This window comes from Natrix helvetica (genome assembly GCF_964273705.1).
Source record: "Natrix helvetica genome assembly, chromosome: 2".
NCBI lineage: Eukaryota > Metazoa > Chordata > Lepidosauria > Squamata > Natricidae > Natrix > Natrix helvetica.
Window position 1 is genome coordinate 147,574,376 of NC_138552.1, and position 22,523 is coordinate 147,596,898.

The following is a 22,523-nucleotide window of genomic DNA, read 5'->3' on the forward strand; positions in this document are numbered from 1 at the left end:
TCACATAACACTTTTTAAGAGTGAATTAAAATATAATACTTTTTTTTAACAGTAAACAAGTCTTGCCCTTTTGTTTAATGATCTTTTCTATCTCAGATAGCTAAGCAATGTGAGAGCGGAAAATTAATCAGGCAGCATCGTTTAAAAGCATAAGAGAAAATATTGGTAAAGAAAATTTAGAAACTAACTGCAACAGTAAAATGCTTAATATCTCAAATGTTTCTAAAACATTGATAAACATACATACATACATACATACATACATACATATATGTTACTACACTCTCGTACAATACAATAGTAAATGCAGAAGTAGAGTTTATGTAATACAAAGTAATAAATTAATCAATGAAATTACTTTAAGCATAGAATACTGAAGTGAACTATTAAGTGAACAGTAATATTTAAATATGTACATGTTAAACTGGGGTTAGCATGACCCTATCCATAGCTTGCTTTGCAAAGGTCCTGTTGTTGTGAATTTTTCCCTTTTTTCAAGAGGCTAGTTAGTTATGCAATAGAAGCAGTTCACAACCTTGGTACAACTTTTTCTATGCTTGAAATGAGAAGATTATACTCTGAATATATTTTTGCCAGAAAAATTCCTAACAGAATTGAGGCCTAGAATCTTGCAGAGATCTCAGTGTTATTACTGTTGTGACGCTTGGGAGATAAGCCTTAATGACTCTTTAGATGTCTACGGTAATTGTTCAGGATTTGTTCAAAGCAACTTCAGTGCATGTCAGATAGTTCTTTAACATGCTTTCATATTAGGGTCTTTATAGGTGTGGTTTGTTAATATTGATTAATGTGACAACTTTCCTGGCAAATGAAATAAAATACTTTTTATTATTAATTAGAAGGGATCTTGTGTCTTAATTTCTCTTTAAACCAAAAATTACTCTGGCAGTTACAAAAGCCAGTTATGAAAATTGAGTTCAAAGCCAGTTTATGAAAGTTGAACTGATAATAGCTTGTTTAAAATCAGGGCTTGTTTAAACGAGATTTGTTGGACAAGTTCAAATGGGTTCATTCAGCTTACTACTGGTAAACCATAAATTGTTTGCAGATCCACAAATGGTTGGATTCACATATTACATTGAATTGAAACAAAGCAAACCAAATTAGGATAAACTTAGTCAGCGTATCTTTCATGTGATATTTACTTGTTTAGTGTTTGATAAGCAGCGTAGAATATTTATACATGTGTAGGACTCAGAAATTTCTGAAACATTGATTTCAAATAAGCATCTTTCTGTTTTACTCACTTGACAGTGAAGGGAGTGATCAGCATTCTTCTCAGAAAGATCATTTTCAGATACTAGAAGACATTGTCTCTGCTGTCCACACAAGTGCTGAAAATGGGTAAGACTTTTGAGAGTATAAGGTGAAAATTGATTACAGTTGCTAAATAAGAATATGCATCAAATTTGAATTAATTGTAAAAACCTGGATTAAATCTAACACTTTAGAAATGGTGCTGTGGAAACCCCCACCCCCAACAAACAAACAAACAGAAATGAGTTGTGGCAGAGTAAATGAAACCAGTTTAAGAGCAGGACTGGAAACCCATGCCAAAAAAAATATTCTTTTTATTTTTATTTTTGTTCTTCTTTTGTATGCTATATTCAACTATGTTTTTACTCATGCAGGTAGTAGCAGATTTGATATACTTTCTGGTTTTGTTCTCCATACTAATTTCCTATCAAATTTGAAATGCTTTCTTTACACATCCATATGTTTAATTTCCCATTCCCATTCTGTGACCTACTTAGAAACCTGCAGCTCTATAGCTTTTTCTCAGGAATCTGTCCTTTTCACAGTATATATGTCCTACCATCCTTTCTCATTTCTCTAACATTGTTTGGGTTTTTTTTAACCTCCTCAAATATTTTTTATTCTCTCTCTTTCTCACTCTCTCTCTTGCTATCTTTTTTTCTTACGTAGTCCCACATGTTTTGATGGAATCAGATAGTTCCATACCCACCAGTGGATCTGTAGCCTTTAAACTTCTACTTCGTATGTTTGGCAGCAAACTTTCTCAAATAGGAACCTCCTGCATCTATCTTGCTATAACTTGTCAACTTATTAGTTCCAAAAGAACCGCTACACTGTTTGTTGTGCATATTATTATTTTCCCCAGGGAAAAGCCCAATGAACCTAGTCACAAATCCATATAAAATTCTAGTAGGAAGATAACTTTTGAAATACCAATATTACTATAATAAGGTCTTACGCTTGTTTTCCGTGAAACATTATTTACCTTTGTATCCTTCAGATGTTGTAGGAACTAAATATAAATGGTTCCCTTCAGGAAGATAGAGTTATCTGAAAAATGAGCTTGTCTAACGTTTGAAGCCAAGGCCTCAACTGCTTTCTTTTTTAATTTATCAACTTTTTAATTTACATTCCAAATGTCACTTCCTCCAAAAAAACTCATTTCTAATTTAGCACCAGTTCTTTGAGAGATGGAATATAAAAAGAGTACATAGGCTAAATAAATTCTGAAGTTTTTATGAAATGAGAACTTAAACTGTCAGCTTATATTATTTCAGCACTTTCAGACAGGTTGAATTGGTGTCTTCTAGCTGGTATTATGTCCTCATCTGTCTTGTTAGAATGACTACAGCAGTATTACTTCAAATATAAATCACATGCTACCTGCTGCTTCTTTTCGTTTGAAAAAAAATAACAGTGACAAGTTGAAATATTACCAGTGAATATAACAAGCATTATTTATACAAATAAAGATATATAGTCTTTTAGAACTTGCAAAATGGGTGGCAGTTGCCTGAGATGGACAGTGGTGGTTTTCCTGATAACTTGAATGTTGTAAGTCCTACAGCATCTTATTAAGGTTGTTTGATTGTGTGTTTCATCAAACCACAGATTTGTCATTCAACATGTAGTCTGTGTATTAGATCAAGAAAAGTCATCTTATGATACTTCTTATATAAAGAAATAACAGGATTTTTTTTTACTTCAGTAGTCAATGCAACTATTATTAGTCTATTGTTATTATCTAGTCAGTTATTTCTCGGGAACTTCCTTTTCTAATTTGCTTCCTTGTGTACTTATAAAATTAACAGAGAGTGCTTTTTATCTTTAGTCAGCTGCAATATTGTTATTCATGTGCCGTTTTGAAGGAACAGATCAGACTCAAATGGATTAACTCTAGCCCAGGAGAATAAGAGCAGCTGTTTGGAGAAAATGGGAAAGGATAAATTAAAGACAGCTCCACAGCCTTTCCTCTCCAAAAAAAATTGAGAAGGAAGATATTAAAAGACTATTCCTAAAGGATTTGTGGGTGAATAAAATGTATTAAAAAGAAGCAGTGCCTCATGATGTAGAAGAGTTATTGCTGAAGACAGGAGAAAGTAAACTATTTTCTGCTCAATATGGCTTGGTTCCAGGTTTGGGCAGGTAAACGGCAACAATATGAAGCATATCTAGGAGAACAGGTGGGAAAAGCTTGCCACTTCAACAGCTCACGCATTCTAGTATGGATTAAGTACTGTATTTCCATCATATTTTAAGATAAAGATTGTGAACTAAAGAGGTTCATGCAAGAATTAAGTGTAGATTTACCATATTTTTGGGAGTATAAGATGATCCGAAGACACACCTAGCTTTTGGGGAGGAAAACAAGGGGGGAAAAGTCTGCCTCTGCCTCCCAGCAAGTTGCCTCCTTGCAGCAAACAGTACAGATGAAATACACTGTTTGTGGTGTTACATTTCAGACAATACTTGTACAGATGCTGTTAAAATCGATGTGGCTTTCTGGAAGTATACTTTATTCTCTGCTATTTAAAAAAAGATACAATAGCATTTGGGCCTCTTCAGATCAAGCATTTATTTTAAAAAGCTTCTTCATTTTGTTAAGTTGTCTGGAACAATAATAAAGCAGTCTTTAAAAAATAAGTCTAACATTCTATAGGCATTTATAGTTATTGACTTACCTCCTTACAGCAAACAGCCTATTTCAGTTTAGCTTGATTAGAAGGAAAAAAAATCTGCCTCCACCTCCCAGCAATTTGCCTCCTTGCAGCAAACAGCAAGTTTCACTTTCAATTTCAGCATGGGCCTCCCAATTATTAGCTGTTTCAGGCTGCAGGGATTGCCATAGCCTATTGCCTCTTTTTCCCATTGTTACAAGGAGGTATAGCCTATTGCCCCATTTTCCCATTTGTTACAAGGAGGTAAATTGCTGGGCAGAGCTACATTCGGTGTATAAGACACACCCAATTTTTCACCCTCTTAGGGGGGAAAAGTTGTGCCTTATACTCCAAAAATCCAGTACATTGCAAAGCTAAAAACCAAAAGTAAACTAGATGTTTGAGGGGAAAAGAGTGGGGGTTAATTACTCCCAAATTCTTCTCCAAGTATATAGTTACTTTTGAGGAATCTTAGGAGCCGAAGAGATGCAACCTAAGTGGGCTGCAAAGTAGAGCATTAGGCTTGTTGGAAATAAACATAAATCAACAAAACTATTTTCTTGGGCTAAAATCCTGATTTCTCCCACAAGTTTACCTTAAATCACAGATTGGCAACAACTTGATCTAAAACTTCTTAGAAAGAAGCATTGCAAAATGAACTAAATCAAGAACATTACAAATGGGAGTCCTGGTAGAAAATGTAACGATTTGGCAGGAGCAACTTTCAAAGTTTTGCTTTCTAAATGAATAAATAATAATTTAAAGAAAGACAGACATAAGGGGCCTTGAGAAGGCTAAATATTCACATAGATAATTTACCATGGCTTTCTCCTTTCTTTTATTCTAATTGTCCATTTTACTTCTTCAAAAATTCAGCTTTGTTTTGTTTTCTGTTTTTGTCAATCAGCAAAAATTTACAGATACCTACTTTTTATATTCTGCAGTTTTTGGCATTTGACTATATAAATGTTGTTTGAAGAACTGAACAGGTATTAAAGTTCAGATTTTCTCTAGTGACAAGAAAGGCATGGTCTCCTTTGATTGGGTAGTCAGAATGCTATTTAATTTTCCTGACCAATAGTTAACATGGATTGTGTTATATGAAAAATAGCCATAAGAAGATGTTAAAATAATTTCCTTGGAAATGAATGTCTTTAAAAACATCCAAAACTGGCAAAACAAAAGTGTATAATAATGCAAATTTCTAATAGTATGTAACAATAGAACTGTTGAAAATATTGAACAGGAAATCTTTGGTTGTTCCTGACGAGTCAGTTGATTTCTGGGAAATACTTTGCTTCTGTTAGGATATTCTGCTTTATCAACTTAAGTTTTGAATTAATTTATCAACTGCTTATAAATAAGTGCTAAGAATAATTTTAAAATAGATATAAGATAGTCTGCTATCTATTGATAGTTTTTAGATTAGCTACCTCAATGTTTAATTCCTGCATATTCTCACCTGCCACTCACATAGAACCATCACCCCTCCCCCACCAGTTCGCTAAGTCAGAGAGGTTGGCTATCTTAAGTCAAGAAGGATCTGAATGGAATTTGTTAATGGCATACGATTAAATGAAAACCAATAATAACAGAAGTGTGTCTTGATTTGATTGTAGCGAGAATATTGTGTCTTCAGATGATTTGTTGGCTTGGCTTAGGCCCTACTGTGGAGATGATTCTTTATCAGTGAAGCCTCGCATAAGAGTTCTACAGATTTTGGAGCAAGCTTTTCACCTAAGCGACGAGGATAGCAAACTGCTTATTCTGTTTAGAACACAAGCTGTTCTCAAAGCCTATTGGCCCCAGACTCAGGTAGGCAATCTCATATACAATGTTTCTTCTTTACTAATATACAAGTTATTTATGAAACAGTTGTTGCTAGACCTTCATTGATTATTTAGGCATACAGAGCACTTATGGGTTCCTTCTCAAATCTGTTAAACAGGAGCTTGTTTGTACTAATTATTTTTTTTTCACTTAAACCAATAAATATTTAGAGTGATTTTTCATTTTCTAATTCCTGTTCTTTGTTAATGGGTTTTAAAATTAAAATTAAACCTGTAAATTAAGACGTAGCTCTTGAGCATATAGCATGAAAATAAGTCAAAATTAAGTTTACATTATTAAAATTGCATATGGTTCTCAGAAAGCAGGAAAGGTTAGTGAGTACAAGGGTTTTCATATTAACTGAATTATTATTTCCTTTTTCTCTTGTCTTTTATAATACTTAAAAAGCATTTCTCTTAAGTAACTCAGTTCCGGGTTATTACATGGGTACAGTACATCCACATAGGTTTCTTGATAACAGGAATATGTTTTTCATTGTTTTTCATTGCCTTCTTCCAGGATGTTTTTCTTTAAAAATTATGTGACTCTAGACAGTAGAATAATTACTTCCCATCCAAGTGTTCATCGGCTCTTGTGTTGCTGATGTTTTTTTGTGATCAATCAAAGTTGGTTAAACTAACTTTGGCTAGGATACAAATAAATCTGCCATAGATCTGAGGTATGCTGGGCTTTCTTCAGTTACCCTATTACTGTAGGATAGCAATTGAAGCATTCAGTGTTAATGGCATTTTGCAACATAACGTTCCTACTGTGTTGTATGTAGTCCCTGGTTTCATTGTGAATTATGAAATGGTATTTGTGTTTCTTCCCCCCACCCTTGAATTAACTGGATTTGTTTTCAGTGACACTATTCTGTTGGCAAATAAATACCTATGCAAAGTTTATATTGTTTTATTACAGCTATTTCTAATTCTTACTTGTGTGATCTAAACTGCATAGGAACACAACAAATTAGATATTAAAAAAACAAATTAGCAATTGGCTGAGAGTGGCAGTAAATAGGAGTGAAATAAACTGAATGAAATAAATTTCATGATGGCTGAATGATGAAGTATGTTGAGATCCTACCCAACATTTCTTCCCTCCTCCATCCCCAAGGGAAAATTAGACAGTTCAGATCAGAACAACAGAATACGGGGTTGGAAGGGACCTTGGAGGTCTTCAAGTTCAACCCCCTGCACAAGCAGAAGACCTTATGCCATTCCAGGCAAGTGGCTGTCCAATCTCTTCTTAAAAGCCACCAGTAATACCACATATATCATGTACGGTCTATGGGTGATTCTGGATCTGTAAACACAATTGTTCATACATTTTACCTAGAAGATATTTTAGGTCAGCTTTTAGCTTATATTCTCTCACCAGGAGGGAGGGGAAAAGAAAAGTTCCTTAAAAGAAGTAGTGAGAAGGGTAGCAAATGGCAGATTTTGGTCATTTTGCCCTGCTTGTTGTAGACATTGATTTACTCTCTTGGAGAAAATAGGATTACACTGTAATTTTTATATATGTAATAGCATACACTGAACTTCGTGTTCTGAAGCCATTACAAGGGAAATTACTGTACTCCAGCTAAGATGCTTAGAACGTTGATGTGTAATTTATCTAAGTTACAGTAGAGGAATATGAGCTAAGTCAAGAAGAACAAGTAATTTATCCTATTATGAGTTTCTTCTCGGGAAAAATAGCATAATCATTTAACAATCAGTACCCTCCATCTCAAGATCATTTTTGATGAAGCAAAGAGCCACTGCTTTTCAATGAGTTCATAATGACACATACATAATTATGTGTGTAATTCAAGGAAATCTCAGTGGGAGAGCAAAATATATTGAATCAGTGGAGGAATTTCATTCCATTTTCATCTTTTGATTGTAACACAGTACCTGAAGATAAAAGCATATGTTATCTTTGACTTGTTTTCAAGGAGCCTTCTCTTGTGAATAGATATGAATTTAATAGATTTTTACTAGAACTTCATTGGGCTTGAGAATGTATTGTAGCAATTAGAATCTTCTCTCAAGTGCCTTGTTTGTAATTCTGCTTTTAAGGCTGTAGTAATTCAGATTCACATTGCAGTGAGGAACTGAATAGTAGAGAAATACATTTACAAATTGAATTAATCAACATGGGGTTTGCTAGGATACAAATAAATCTGCCATTGATTTGAGGTTTGGCTAGTATGAACAGATAATTTTATGGTGTTTAACAAATGCATATGGTTAATTTAAATTTCCAGAAAAGAAAATGCTTGGCTTTCTTGTATCATATCATCCCTGTTTCTGAAACTCATTTAAAGATCATTCTTTTAAATGCTGATAGTGCTTATGAAAATTAGTATTTCAATAGTATCATTATGGACAAAGTCGTCTAGAATCAGATCTGGTATCAAGTATTACAGAATTTACATTGAGATGAAAAAAAATGTAAATGAGAAATAACGTTGTGTCAACATTTTAGCCTTTTTCAGTTTGAATATTTATTATAAATATTTATATTTATAAATCTAAACAATATTTATTATTATAAGATATTAGTTGAAAAAGTGTATGTTATTCCTGTATTAATTATAGCAGAGAATGTTCAGTAATGATCAAATATCTGACAAGTCAGTATTTATTATTTGCTTTTTGTACAGGTGTTTATAACATATTCTCATGACAATATTCATATTTCCAGCTTTTTAAAGAAGTTGTTTTTGAATTAATTATCAACTTTCCTGTCAGATTTCACTATTTTCTCTTAATTTATATTATATATTTGATATTTTATTTTGATATGTAACTTGATGATTTAAAAAAACCCTTTTTATGCATAAATCAAAAAATCCTGTAGCATGCTTTCTATTAATATGAGCTTTTTTAAGGGAAATAGTTGGAGTTTTTATATATTAATTGAAGTTCAGCTTCTAATAAATCCAAATCCAAAAAGAACTATGGAATTGGAAGAACTGTAAAAAGATCAAGGTCTTCATTTTTATTTACTTTGCCTCATTTTTTCTATGCAATCACTTTGCTAATAGGAATGAGGATAGAAGGCCCCTTCCCTTATCTGAAGCCCCTTCCCATCTTCCTTATAAAATCCCTTCAAAATCAAAAGCTGGGAATGGTCTTGCAACATGTTTTTGGCATAAGTGTCAAACTTGATTGCATCACATGACGCATCATGACATATCACAATTTTATCCGACCTTTGCTGAGATGGGGTGGGCGTGGCCTGCATGTCACGCATCCAGCCCGTAGGCCGCCAGTTTGACTGACTTGTTTAAGAGACGTTAAGTACTATTGTACTCAGAAGAATAAAATTTCTTATGCTAAAAAAAAGCAGAATTGTACACCTTGGGAAATCTATTCACATCAAATGTTTATGCACTGCCCAGGGTCACTTTAGGTGAGATGAGCAGTTTTATAAATTTGATTGATAAATAAAAAAGATTTAACCGTTTTGAATTAAAAGCATCTCTGCTAGCAGAAATGGGAGAATAAAGAATGACGGATACTCTAAGTGAGATTAACTGCTGAATCAGTATTAAGTACCATGGAAGCATATTACTGGAATATATTACCCATTTCCTTCTAGAGCAGGAATTTGGGTGGCATGAAGCAGATAAACGGTCTTATGACTATTAAACCAAGCAAGAAGAAACAAGAATTTAGTTGTCCCCTGGGAGCTAGAGAAAGCCCCATTATACAAAGATTCCCTAAGCTTCTCTGCTTGTCACCTATCTCTTGAAGCTAATTCCATTATACCTATGGTTTTGCTCTGTCCTCCTCCATGCTTCCATCCGTTACTGAAACCAGGAGATCTTGGAGGAGATATTTGAACTGTGAAAGTATGTGTTTCATATTCCTATTTGGGTTTGTAAAAAAATGTGTAAAAAATAAAGCAAACAACTTCCAAAATATGTTGCCAAAAAAACTACAGGAACTAGTCCATGCAGTTGCCTGGATTAAACATTGACTTGAAGGGAATAAACAAACCTGATTTAACACAAGAATATCTCTTGTTTGTTTGTTTTTGTTTAATATGCCACCAATTTAACTGTCTAAGCAACTAATATTTGGATAATTATGTTATCTACTCTACCTTGTATTTATTGTGAGCTGCTTTCCTGAATTTATTAGGTGGAAATAACAGAGATTGAAAATGAAGAAAAAAGGTACCTTCTCTTCATGAAACTTCTGGAAAATAGCAGGAAACATGAAGAGTTCCAGCATTTAGTTATGCTCCTGCAAGCTTGGCCTCCTATGAAAAGCCCAAATATGTAAGTTATTTGTTTTGCACTTTAACATAAACCTAAAATACCTTTGGGAATTTTAAAGTAGATCTTCTCTTAGTGTTAATTCTGAGTGTACTTTCCATTTGTTAAGAAATAAATGTTTGTAGAATTCCCTTGTTATTTTTAAGTGGTAAGAAACTGGCACTTTGAGTGAGTGGTTGATTGATGGTATTTCTAGGCTACCCCAATTCTGAAAGACTTTTTTGCTGTTTTTGAAGTGCAAAAAATACAATATATTTTTCTCATAGAGTCCATAAACCTATTCATGATGATGATCACTGACCAACAAAATTAAAATTAAAATGCATAGATATTTTTTGAAAGATTAATAGAAGTTAATAAAATGGTGTAGACTTTTCAAAATTATACAAAGATGTGTGTGTACATATATTCATATACATGTACAAATATGAGTGGCTTAAGATGTGAAGTGTAGGTGACAATGGTGTTCTGTTGTTATTGCTAATACAGCCCAACTAGAAAGGAACACTTCACCAAGCAGAACACTCTGCTTGGTGGCAGGTCTTAACTTGCATACAGATTCACATGAGCAACAATAGAACAGGGATATTAACATGAGAATCAAAGACCGCATGTGTACCCAACATTATATTTCAACAACCCCATTATACACTCCACACCCCCAACAATTTGACACAGATGATTAGCGAATCTTCACATGCTCTTCCTCTGATATTTGGCATCATTTGCCCCTCTGGATTTTACATAGAGCAAACTAGCCGAAACTTTTCACAAAAGAATTAATGAACATGAAATTTGACTCAAAAGGTATATCAGAGTATTTCAGCCTTCTAGGACGTTCCATCTTGAAAGGGGGGGGGGAATGTTAACAACAGAATTCAGTGAGAGATTGTTAAATATCAAAAAATGTCAGGCTACCTTTGAAGATCTCAACAAACACAAACCAACATTCAGAATGAGTCTAATAGTCTTATAGCATCTTTTCTAATTAACAAAGTATATTAAAAGGCACAAGCTATCATGACCTATTTCTTGCTTGGTCAGTTGGATAGAGTAGCTAGGATTTCCAATGGGATGAAATGAATGGGGAAGGAAGGAGAAAACAGGTTGGTTATGCAGATGGAGGTTGGATGAAAGACAGGTTAAAATTTATCAATTAAAAAACATTGCATTTGTTAAGACCTTCAGAGATAGCCTAAAACCTTTTGATGTACAATCTCTTGCTCAACCACGCTGTTAAAATCTCTTTTTTCCAAAAAATTTATTTTGTAATCCACAATAGAATGTCCTGGATTATGGAATGCCCATTTGATGAAGTGGACAGCAACTACTGAAAGCTTATGCCTGTTAATTAGAAAAGGATGCTACCAGAATCTTTCTGATTTTTGGTTACCATAGGCTAACATAGCTGTCCTCTGTTTCCTTTAATCAGAATATTTGATACATATTTTGTTCTGATGGAATATGGAAGATTGATCCATTAGGTTGGGAGTCCATCCAAGCTATACATTTCATTGAAATGTTCTGAGTTGGCCTGCTTTGTTCCAAGACTGAAATGAAATGAAATAAAATATATTTTGTGCACTTTTGTGTATATTTGACCTTTATAAAGCATTGATATACACTTAGAAATCCCTTAGAGCAAAATTTGAATTTAGTAGGAAAAATACTGCATTGAGAAATAGGATTTTTTTTACAATGGCCAGGTTACATTTACTTTCTTTTTTCATCAGATTCCTCTCTTGCCTTTCAAATTAAGCTATGCATATATCACTTACCACTTAGACTTATATACTGCTTTTCAGTGCTTTTACAGCCCTCTCTAAGCGGTTTACAGAGTCAGCCTATTGCCCCCAACAATGTGGGTCCTCATTTTACCGACCTTGGAAGGAGGGAAGGCTGAGTCAACCTTGAGCCTGGTGAGATTTGAACTGCCAAATTGCCGGCAGCTGGCTGTCAGCAGAAGTAGCCTGCAGGACTGCACTCTAATCACTGTGCCACTGCGGCTTGTGGCTATATATGGATTTTTTATATGGATAAAATATCCAGCATGCTTAGATCTATGGTGTTTTTAAATAATCCATTATGCCATAATTTCATTGTTTTCCTTTTCAAAAGAAAACTAAGTATTTCTGGCTGCAATTGGGGAGAATTATAGTATAGAACTACTCCTATCTGCCTAGCTTTAAAAATCTCCTAGTATGTCCCTTTTTGACCCATTTATTCTGAGTAAATTGATTGAAGAATAAGGGGGGGGAGAGGACACTACTTGTAAAGAATAAAATTGTTTTCTTCTGTCTAGCCACTGAGCCATGTAAAATTGAGCACTAGTTGTCTCTTGACAACTCAGAAAATGAACTTTTGTAATCTGAGTTCCTATAATGACAAATGACAGCTGTTTTGGTTTTGCTTGATAATATTCCCCTGAGCTATGGAATTTTATATTGTTCCTTGGATTTATTTTCAACACATTTTTCCTATCAAAATATGGTCTGGAAAATTTGTTGGGTCAGACTGGTGGGGACACAGGGCAGAAGTAAAAAAAAGTTCTACTGTATGAGTAGATTTCGGGTCATGGAATGTTGGCTTTTACTTATTTAACCCCTCTTCAGTTGATTTTTGGCCAAAAAGAAAAAAGGAAACCAAAACTGCTATATTTTGTGTTCTCTTACAGTGGTGGGAAAAATACGTTTGTGGGCCAGAGGGTATTACGAGATGGTATTTTGGAGGAGACCATTTCTGCCCTATGTAACTACCTCCATTATGGCATAATGTATTTTCTCACTGAACTGATTTGCCAGAATGGAGACTTACCATTCCACAATGTTAATTCAGTTATGCATTCAACTATTTATCTGGTCTCTTTATTTGAGTTGTCACATTCCAGATTACCTCTGGATTTTTTCAAAGAAAAACTGTCACTTTATCAAAGACATCATCCTTGACAAGAATGTACTCAGTCGTGTAAACTTGCATAGTTTTACATGAATAACACATTTCTGACAAGGAGAAATACTTTGTTTCCGTATGATGCATTCATTAGTCGCAGCATCCATAGGTTTTCCTGAAGCATAAAAAAAGATGGTGAATGTCGCAACCTCTTATATATTTCATAGCTTTAATAAGTTAGGTGCTTGTATTAAAATTAGTCCTTTTCAAATAATTAGAATAGCATTTTCCTAATGTAAGCTGTTTTAGTTTATTAATTAATAGTTCACAATCCAATTTAAGAGGAAAAATAAGAATATTTAATGCCAGCTATGATTCTCCCTCTTCATCATTCCATTAACCTTGATCCAGAAGAAAAATTGCAACTTCATTCTTAATTTCCAATAATAATCACATGTCTGAAATTCAAAGCCCTATTCCTAGGTGGATCTATAGACAAATGGATGTGGAGTGTGAGAGGCAGAAAATGAACAAAATGTTAAGTTTTAACTGTATAGAATAGATAAATTGTATGGATTCTTACATTAATTTATTTTTGAGGAGAGCATTTGTGGGTAAACCTAGTCGTGACAAATTTATAATTTATGAGTATTATTACATTTTTACCTTCTGAATTTTACTATCATGGACAGTACCTGTGGTATATCTGTATACCACAGTATACAGATTTATCAAGTGCGATAATTGTGCCTAAACTCAATATCGTTGACCAAGTCCTGTTATAGAACACTTGCACTGCACGAAATGCACCACAGGAGAGCGAGCTGGTTTCACACCAGAGAGAAAGATGAGTGGCTCTTACTGTAGTGTCACCCAAGGCCTTCTCCCTTCCCATACCTGCCTCACACGTGGGCGCCTCAACCAGCAAAATTCATAACCATCAGGAACCTAACTGCCTGCACAGAGCACCAGTTCATCTCCCCACTGAAGTGGTGCCTGTCTATCACTCTATCTGGTTGCACAGTGATCAGAATGCAGTACTGCAGATTAACTCATTGCTCATTCCAGGAGCTTGATTCTGAGAGGCTCAAGGTTGACCCATCCTTCCAAGGTCGGTAAAATAAGGACCAAGATTGTTGGGGACAATATGCTGACTCAGTAAAACCGAAGGCTGTAAAGCACTGTGAAGTGGTATATAAGTCTAAGTGCTATTGCTTCTTGCATAGAACATGCTTTCAAAGTGTAGGGTAGACAGAAGCTAAGGCAAATGGCAGGAGCTCCCCCTGTCATCATGACGATGATGGTGACCGTGATGATACTTGGGCTCAAACCACTGGAGCAGAGATCATCTCTGGCGTCGTTAAGCCACTGAGCCACCATGATTCTCTTATTACTAACTTTTAAATGATTAACTAATATTTATCTGATTTTTTTATTAAAAAATCTCAAATCTTATTTGCTTCTGATCTCAGTTTTTATTTTATTATCACATTTTATTTAATATTACAGAAAACACATATCAACCTTCATGACTTATATGCTTATTCTGTCTACCCTAATAAGCAGCTGCTCCTAATAAAGTTCCATCTCTCTTGGCCGCAAGTTTTTTTTTTAATTAAAATAATTTGTTCTGTTAATTTTTTTTGCATATTTGTTTCTAAAAAGTCACGGACTACATGCACCTGAAAAGCAGTTCATTGGAGTTTATTGTAAAAATTACACAAAGCATTCGCATTCAATAAATACATTTTGTCAAAAATTCACTTTTTGAAAGTACATGTAGGTAGATACACACAATAGAGATCAGATTGCTTTTAGTGCTCACAAGAAAACTTCTTTTCCTTTATTCTAGAACATGTTCAAGTAATAATCTTTGGGTTAAACTGGGAACAATGATGCTTATGAAGTGCCTACAGGAGCAAAAGAAAAGTGTGGGAGACGAGATTCTGACGATCTGCCGCTCTTTATACGAGACAAAGCAGAGGCTCTCTGCAGAGGTAAGTCTACATGACTAGAGTTCTTGTTAGACGTGACCCAGTTTACATGGACAATAAACTCATTAATATATGTAATTAGCCGATAACCTGGCATTGCCTGGGTATTTATTTATAGGGGGAAAGTGTCCAGCCCAAACGTAATTTCTAATGTTGGATTTTCCCCCTTACCAGAGGGAATCCCCTTATGGAGTGCAGTGAAGCCGTTACCATGGCAACTCCATTGAGCTGCACTGTGGAAGCCATTTTAAGACACAACAGACTGTATCTTAACAGAACACACACTCCAGGGGTTTTTTTGGGTGTCATATACCCAGAGTATTTGTTTCCAGAAAGTACAATGGCTGCACAGTGGAAGCCATTTTAAGACACAACAGACTGTATCTTAACAGAACACACACTCCAGGGGTTTTTGGGGTGTCTTATACCCAGAGTATTTGTTTCCAGAAAGTAAGTCATCTGTGTTTCCTGACAGTGAGAATTGAAATTGAAAGTGAAATTTCCTGACAGTGAGAACAATTAATCAGTGGAACAGCTTGCCTCCAGAAGTTGTGAATGCCCCAACACTGGAAGTCTTTAAGAAGATGTTGGATAGCTATTTGTCTGAAACGGTATAGGGTTTCCTGCCTAGGCAGGGGGTTGGACTAGAAGACCTCCAAGGTCCCTTCCAACTCTACTATTGTATTGTATTGTATTATTCTTGTGTACCAAATTTGGTTGAAATTGCTCGAGGCATTCCAGAGTTATGCTGGAACATACACACACACAGCCATTTTTATATATATAGAAGAAGAAGATAGAAGATTTCTTTGTTAAACAAAGAATGATAAAAGTAAGGACGCTTTAAAATATTTTTGCAACCATTAGTAACACCTTCATTACAGGTGCAGCGTTATTCCTTTTGTTTGTCAACCCCCATTTGCACTAGATTTTGCTCTCATCCAAGTCTCACAGAGAGCCCGAAGATCTGAAATAGTTGCCTTTCTGAATAGTTAATCACTATTGACAACAAATGGGTCCCAGATGTCCATTCATTTCCATGTCACTAGTTCAACCAAAGCTCCTGCTACGATCCTTCCTAATGAAATTCTGTTTCATCTCTGTTAGTAGATCAGGGCATTCAAGATGCTAACCAACACCAAGTGCTTCTTGGATTTACAGTTTGTCACTTAAGTTTTTATTAAAAATGAACACCCTTTGAATGGTGAGGGAGTAGGAATGGGTTTCCAGAGGAAAAAAATTACAGACTACAGGAACCATTAGCACTACTCAGGTGACTCTGAGGACACAGATAAACCTCCAAGTGCTTCAACTACCCTCTAAAAGGGATGCAAATGACCAGCTGACTGTAAGGAATGTAAATCCTTCCACTCCCCACTATCCTGTCAGAGCTGAAGAAGCTTCTTGGATGAGAAGTGAAACGTCTTCAAAGAAAAAACAGGGAAAATCCAGTTGCCTCCTGAAAAAAGCATCTTTGGGTTAAGCTTTTATTGATTCAGGTTTTTTTTAAGTTTGCTAAAATTTTGAAACTTCTAAAGTGCTTAAAGTCTCCTTTCCTCCAGATGTGGCAGTACAAAACACCTTATCATAAACTGCTAGCTTCAGACTCTTCTGTGCTTCTTTTTGTAAGTTCACTTTTGTCCCAACCACATCCATAAAACTTTCCATTGTTACAGGGCCGTTAAATGCTGTGAACATGTTTTAGAGATTGGACTGGTCAGATTTCATGCTAGAGAAACTGAAAGCGTATCTCAGAAATGTATTGGAAGGAAGGGTTGCAATGCAAACATATTTAGGATTGGCTTATTTATTTATTGAGGGGAAAGTTTAATGATATTTATCTTTACAGACAACATGCCAGTATAAAAAAAAAGTATAACCAAATGAATTGTTCCAAGTTAAAGCAAGTTAATGTAATAAAAACAAAACTATTGAGTAAATTAAATATAGATTCACAGGTTCATATGCCCACCTTATATTGTTTATATATTATAATTGCTGTTAGACCAAGATCTTTATTTTAATTGCATTGTAATCCTGAGTCTTTGTAAAACATGGTATGTCAGGAACTGCTTCTGGGATTTTCTTATATGAAGAATATATCCTAGATCTGTCATGGTGAACCTATGGCACACTTGCCAGAGGTGGTACGCAGAGCAATCTCTGCTGGCACATGCACTGTTGCCCCAGTTCAGATCTCCGTGGCGTTTCTTTTGTGAGCTTCTGTTTCTCTGCAAACCACAAAACAAAAGCTCACAAAAGAAAAAGATGTTACCTCTTTCCCCGCTGTTGGTGTTGGGATGCCTTGCCTCCCGCTGGCCAGCTGCTCCTTGGGTCTCTGCTGCGCATGTCCGTGCATACACATGTCCACACCTTTCAGTTTGGACGCTCTGTGTCTAAAAGGTTTGCCATCACTGTCCTAGATGGAAACATTCACGGGACTAAGGCAACATGGCAAATATGGGCAACAAAATGTTCCTACTTCACTTTATTTAAGGACACCCAAGTGTGAGCAGCAGGAGCTGGTCATAATGACCTGTGAGCTCCAATGGATAAGACTTAAGATACATCCCTTTCCTGGCACTTTGAGTGGAGGCAGTGAGTAGCTGGGTCTAAGAAGTAAGTGATACTTTAGAGGAGAGTGTTGTGCTGGTTGCCTTTAAAAAGTCACTGGTATAATCGTTTCTGGAGATACCTTCTAGCTACACTAGATAATTATTCTTCTATCTCTAACCTTTCTTTTTTAAGGAAATGTATTTGTTTTAATATGTTAAATCTATTTAGGTACCCCATCAGCAAGTGATTTGGGGCAATATACACAAATTAAAACAATATATAATAATTTTAAAAACTGCAGTCATGGCATTTTTGAATGGATGACTTTTGAAAGTTAATGTCACTTATTTGGGGGTTAGCATTAATGGTTTTCTATGATTGTATATTTCCTATTTATTTCATCAGCTAATTGTATTTTGTTCTTTAAATTATTATTGTAAGTTGCTGTGAATCTTAAGATTTTGGAGATTTACCAGTATAATAAATATTTACAAAGGTGATATGTAACAAAACATTGCAGTAAAGCTTCAAACCCAATAAGATTGGCGTGGTTGTCATCATCATCATACCATTTTTCCTGCAGGAACTCAAAGTAGAGAATGTGGTATTTCCTTCTCCATTTTTCTCCTAAAACTTCAACCCTGTGCAGTTTTGTTGGATTGAAAGTAAATGGTTAGTGAGTTTTCTGGGCTGAGGATGGGCATGGATCTGGTGCTCTCCTGATCCTGATCCAACATCTTAAGCATGATCCTACATTGCCACTACTCTTGAATTTCAGCTATTGCTAACCAGAAATATCAGCTTCAAACAGCACACATAGTCGCAGTTGGCTATGGTTGAAGTTAAAGATGGTGTTTGTGATTGTATTAACTATTTAAACTGATTTATACTATTGTTTGAGGGATTGCATGAGAAAAAAGAAAAAAGAACCAATAAATTAAAGGTATTGTGGATGAGGTAGTAAAATTAGAAATATTGAACTTTCTATCATCTCTTACAATTTTGCATTACAGGCTTATTTCTGGTAAACGATAACAAAAGGCTTGTAAAGCACAATATGAAATACTGATCATATATTTCTGCACATTTTTCGTGCATCTGGAAAGCACAATTTATTGCTATGTGTACAAGGCTTGCAAAAAAAAAATAGTTGATGGCTCTTAGGTTTAACAGTTGGGTGAAGCAGCAGTTTTATAGTGCCAGTAGCATTTTATATCTGCAAACCCATCAAAACCTTAAGTGAAGAAGCTGAATTATAAGAGGCTTGACAGAACTATAAAACTTCTTTCCAAAGAAGTCGAAATGACATTTTTATTCCTAGAGACTAGGAACGAGAAAGAAAAGATAAAGATATATAGAACTGCACTAGCCAACTTCTAAGGTGCATCAGCTATACAACTTCTGTTGAACCTTTAATTCAAAAAAGTGTCTTAACATGGCAACCTATCTACATGTTCAGTTAAACCAGCTTGCTTTTAAATGGTGGAAACATGCTTCCTAGAGCAAGCTGTTATCCTGTTATTAGGTTTAGGTTTTATTAAATTTATAGACCGCCCCCCTCTCCCCGTAGGGACTCGGGGCGGTGTACAGACCGTTCGTGTATAAAACAACAAAACATAACATAAAACATCAGACAAAACAACGCACACATACCATCTGTATATACAACCCAAACTAATATATAATTAAAAACAATTCTAAAACCAGTTTAAAATCCCAAAATTTAAAATTTAGAAAGCCATCCAGGAAGGTCAGTAGTAGATGTTCCCTGTAAGTACAATTACAATTAGGCCAGGCCGGCTAGTCGAAACAGGTGGGTCTTGAGTTTCTTGCGGAAGGAGCGGAGATCCGAGGTGGTTCTAATATCGGGGGGGAGGTCGTTCCAGAGGGTTGGGCCCATCACAGAGAAGGCCCTATTCCTAGGCACCGCCCGCCCGCACTGCTTAGCGGACAGTACCCGGAGGAGTCCCTCTCTGTGAGAGCGGATTGGTCACAGGGATGTGTGGGGTAGAATGCGATCCCGCAGGTAACTAGGTCCCGAGCCATGGAGCGCTTTGAAGATGACAATCAGCACCTTGAAACGCACCAGAAAAGCCACAGGCAGCCAGTGCAGCTCGCGCAGGAAAGGTGTTACATGGGAGTACCTAGTACTCCCCATAATAACCCGCGCGGCTGCATTCTGAACCAGCTGGAGCCTTCGGGTGCATCTCAAGGGGAGCCCCATGTAGAGAGCATTGCAGTAATCAAGACGGGAAGTCACCAGGGCATGAGTGACTGTGCGAAGGGCGTCCCGCTCTAGTAGGGGGCGCAATTGGCGCACCAGGTGAACCTGGTGGAATGCCCCCCTAGCCACGGCTGTCACATGATCATCTAGCGACAGCCGGGAATCTAGGAGGACGCCCAAATTGCGTGCCCTATCCGACGGGGGCAGTTGTTCCCCCCCGATGGCCAGAGATGGAACACATTGGCTAAAGCGGGGCGCCGGTAGCCACAGCCACTCCGTCTTGGAAGGGTTGAGCTTGAGTCTGTTGTCACCCATCCAGACCCGCACGGCTTCCAGACACCGGGACATCACCTCGACGGCTTCGTTGGGGTGGTTCGGGGTAGAGATGTATAGCTGAGTGTCATCTGCGTACAGATGGCACTCAACCCCGAATCCTCGAATGATCTCGCCCAGCAGTTTCATGTATGTGTTGAACAGGAGAGGTGAGAGGACCGACCCCTGTGGCACTCCGCACGTGAGCGGCCTCAGGGTCGACCTCTGCTCCCCCGCCAACACACATTGCGTCCGACCAGAGAGAAGGAGGAGAACCACCGCAAAACGGTGCCCCTCACCCCCATCCCCTCCAGCCTACGCAATAGGATAACAGTTATATAGACTAATTAGCATATATGTTGATTTGAGTTTGGATAAGAAACTAATTCTATTTTATAGTGCCCAGTATCTATTTGAAAGTCTGCCAATCAACCAATAAACAGGTATGCTTGTTGGATTTCTTGTGAGCCATCTAAAGTTGTTTTGGATAGTGAGATAGGCAGCAAATCAATTTCTTAAATAAAATAAAATTTATCAATTATGCTAGAGTCACACTCCAGTTATGGATATTTGGATGCTTTTTAGCTTCCCTGCTCTCCTGAAAGCTTCTGTTAGTTCTGAACTAAAATTGAACTAATTTTTCAAATATTTTCTGTTCAGTCTGACCATTTTCCAGAGGCAATGATTTTAGGGGATGTTCCTGACAAACAATTAATGGCAATCATATCTAATAGGATAAGAAAACATCATTTGAAACTATGAAGATGTCCAGACAGTATTGTGCTAAGTGACTACAGGTGGAATTGGATATTGCTGTTTAAAGAAAGTTTTACTAAAATGAATATACGAAAATGTTCTGGAATGAAAGTCTGTTTTGTATTGTTGAAATTTGGTACAAATTTGGTACAACTGAGATTTGGTATGCCAAATCTCAGTTGTACCTCAGATTTTGTATGTATCTATGTGTGAAAGAGAGTACCATTGGATCAGTGGTGAGTTGCAATTTATTTTACTACCGCTTCCCTCGTGCACGCACTCACACGATCATGCACAGAAGGGTCCAGGCGGGTGGGCAGAGCCTCCCGCCACCGCCACTACCGGTTCACCCGATGCAGGGCGAACCTGCAGCAACCCGCCTCTACATTGCATGGATGGATGGCTACAACTTACATGCAGCTTCATTTCCTGGAATTTTTTGAACATTGATTGTTCAGTGAATGTGTAGGGATAAAATAAGGTAGGGACACAACACAGAACTTGGTTCCTGAAACTCTTTCCTTCCCTTTATCAGCAGTGGCCAAAGGTGACAACTGATGGACTTCTTTAGGGCAGAAGGCATCTCTTCAAAATGTTTATACTTTAATTCTTCTCCATGCAGTTCTCATAAAATGAATTTTCAAGTCACTGGAACAATTCAGTCTTTTGCTCCATTCAGTCTTTACATTTCATGAGAGGCTGAATTTCCACCAGAGGTTTTTGGTTAATTGCTTGCTTTAAAAGGAATCAGGTTTCCGTTTTGGACTTGATAAAAGGATTTCCGGAGGTGAGTGCAAGTTGGGACCTTCCAGTTGACTACTTACACCAAGGTTTTCTATTTGTTTTCAGTGCATAAAAAGCCTGTGTTTGCTGCTCCTGAAGGAATCTCTTCTGCTGCCCTCCCTGAAGCTACTTCTGGAAAGTAGAGACCAAGATCTACACTCCATGGCACTGGAGCAGATAACAGCAATTGCTAAGGTAATTGAATTAGTCTTTCTTCCCCATTGGAGGCAATAAATTAGTTATTCTGTCATTATATAGGAAGCTAGGCCTCTTGAGTGTAATACAGCTATTATGCTTTTCCAAAGCTTTTATGCCTGTAATTTATACAACTATATAGAATAGTGATGCCCAACTTTTGTGGCTCAGTGGTCCAGCTGTGTGTGTGTGTGTGTGTGTGTGTGTGTGTGTGTGTGTGTGTGTGTGAACAGGACCACGCAAACAGCGGGCCGATAAGCACATGCGCAGCTCCACTCATGCAAGCAGCAGCCCAGACCACATATACATGTCTGCCGCTCATACAAGTGGAGCTGTGCACTTGTGTGAGTGGAGCTATGTGCCACATGTCCCGGTCTGCCTCTCACACAGCCCAGTTCTGAATAGGCCATGGCCCAGGAGTTGGGCACCCCTGATGACTGACTAAGAGTTCATTTTATATGCTCAAGATGGTTAAGACTAATAATGTTTCTTCCAATTATTTTATTTTGCATTATCTCTTCAGCCATTTGCTCATCAAAATAACAAAATACTTTACACCTGGGATGGCTTAGACCAGCGATGGCGAACCGTTTTTGGCTCACATGCCATAAGTGGGGGGAGTGCAGGGAGGTCATGTGTAGGCGTGCCGTACCCATAATGCAATGCGCAACTCCCCAGTGCGCATGCGCACACTACAGCCACTCCCCCCCCCCCCATTTTTCATGCTTTTTTTGCCCTCCCCAGAGTCCAGAGGCTTTATAGGAGCCTGGGGA

The 22,523-nt window shown here is 36.9% G+C and overlaps 1 protein-coding gene across 1 annotated transcript in view; it reads left to right on the plus strand.

Annotated features, from left to right (window-relative positions):
* The window catches only part of NBAS (NBAS subunit of NRZ tethering complex), a 179,926-nt gene that overhangs the window by 145,302 nt on the left and 12,101 nt on the right, over positions 1 to 22,523 (plus strand). Inside the window, exons 47-51 of the mRNA XM_081945203.1 lie at positions 1,276 to 1,365; positions 5,555 to 5,750; positions 9,905 to 10,044; positions 14,783 to 14,927; positions 21,622 to 21,750. Of these exons, the coding sequence (XP_081801329.1) occupies positions 1,276 to 1,365; positions 5,555 to 5,750; positions 9,905 to 10,044; positions 14,783 to 14,927; positions 21,622 to 21,750 (700 nt within the window). The remainder of the gene's footprint in view (positions 1 to 1,275; positions 1,366 to 5,554; positions 5,751 to 9,904; positions 10,045 to 14,782; positions 14,928 to 21,621; positions 21,751 to 22,523) is intronic.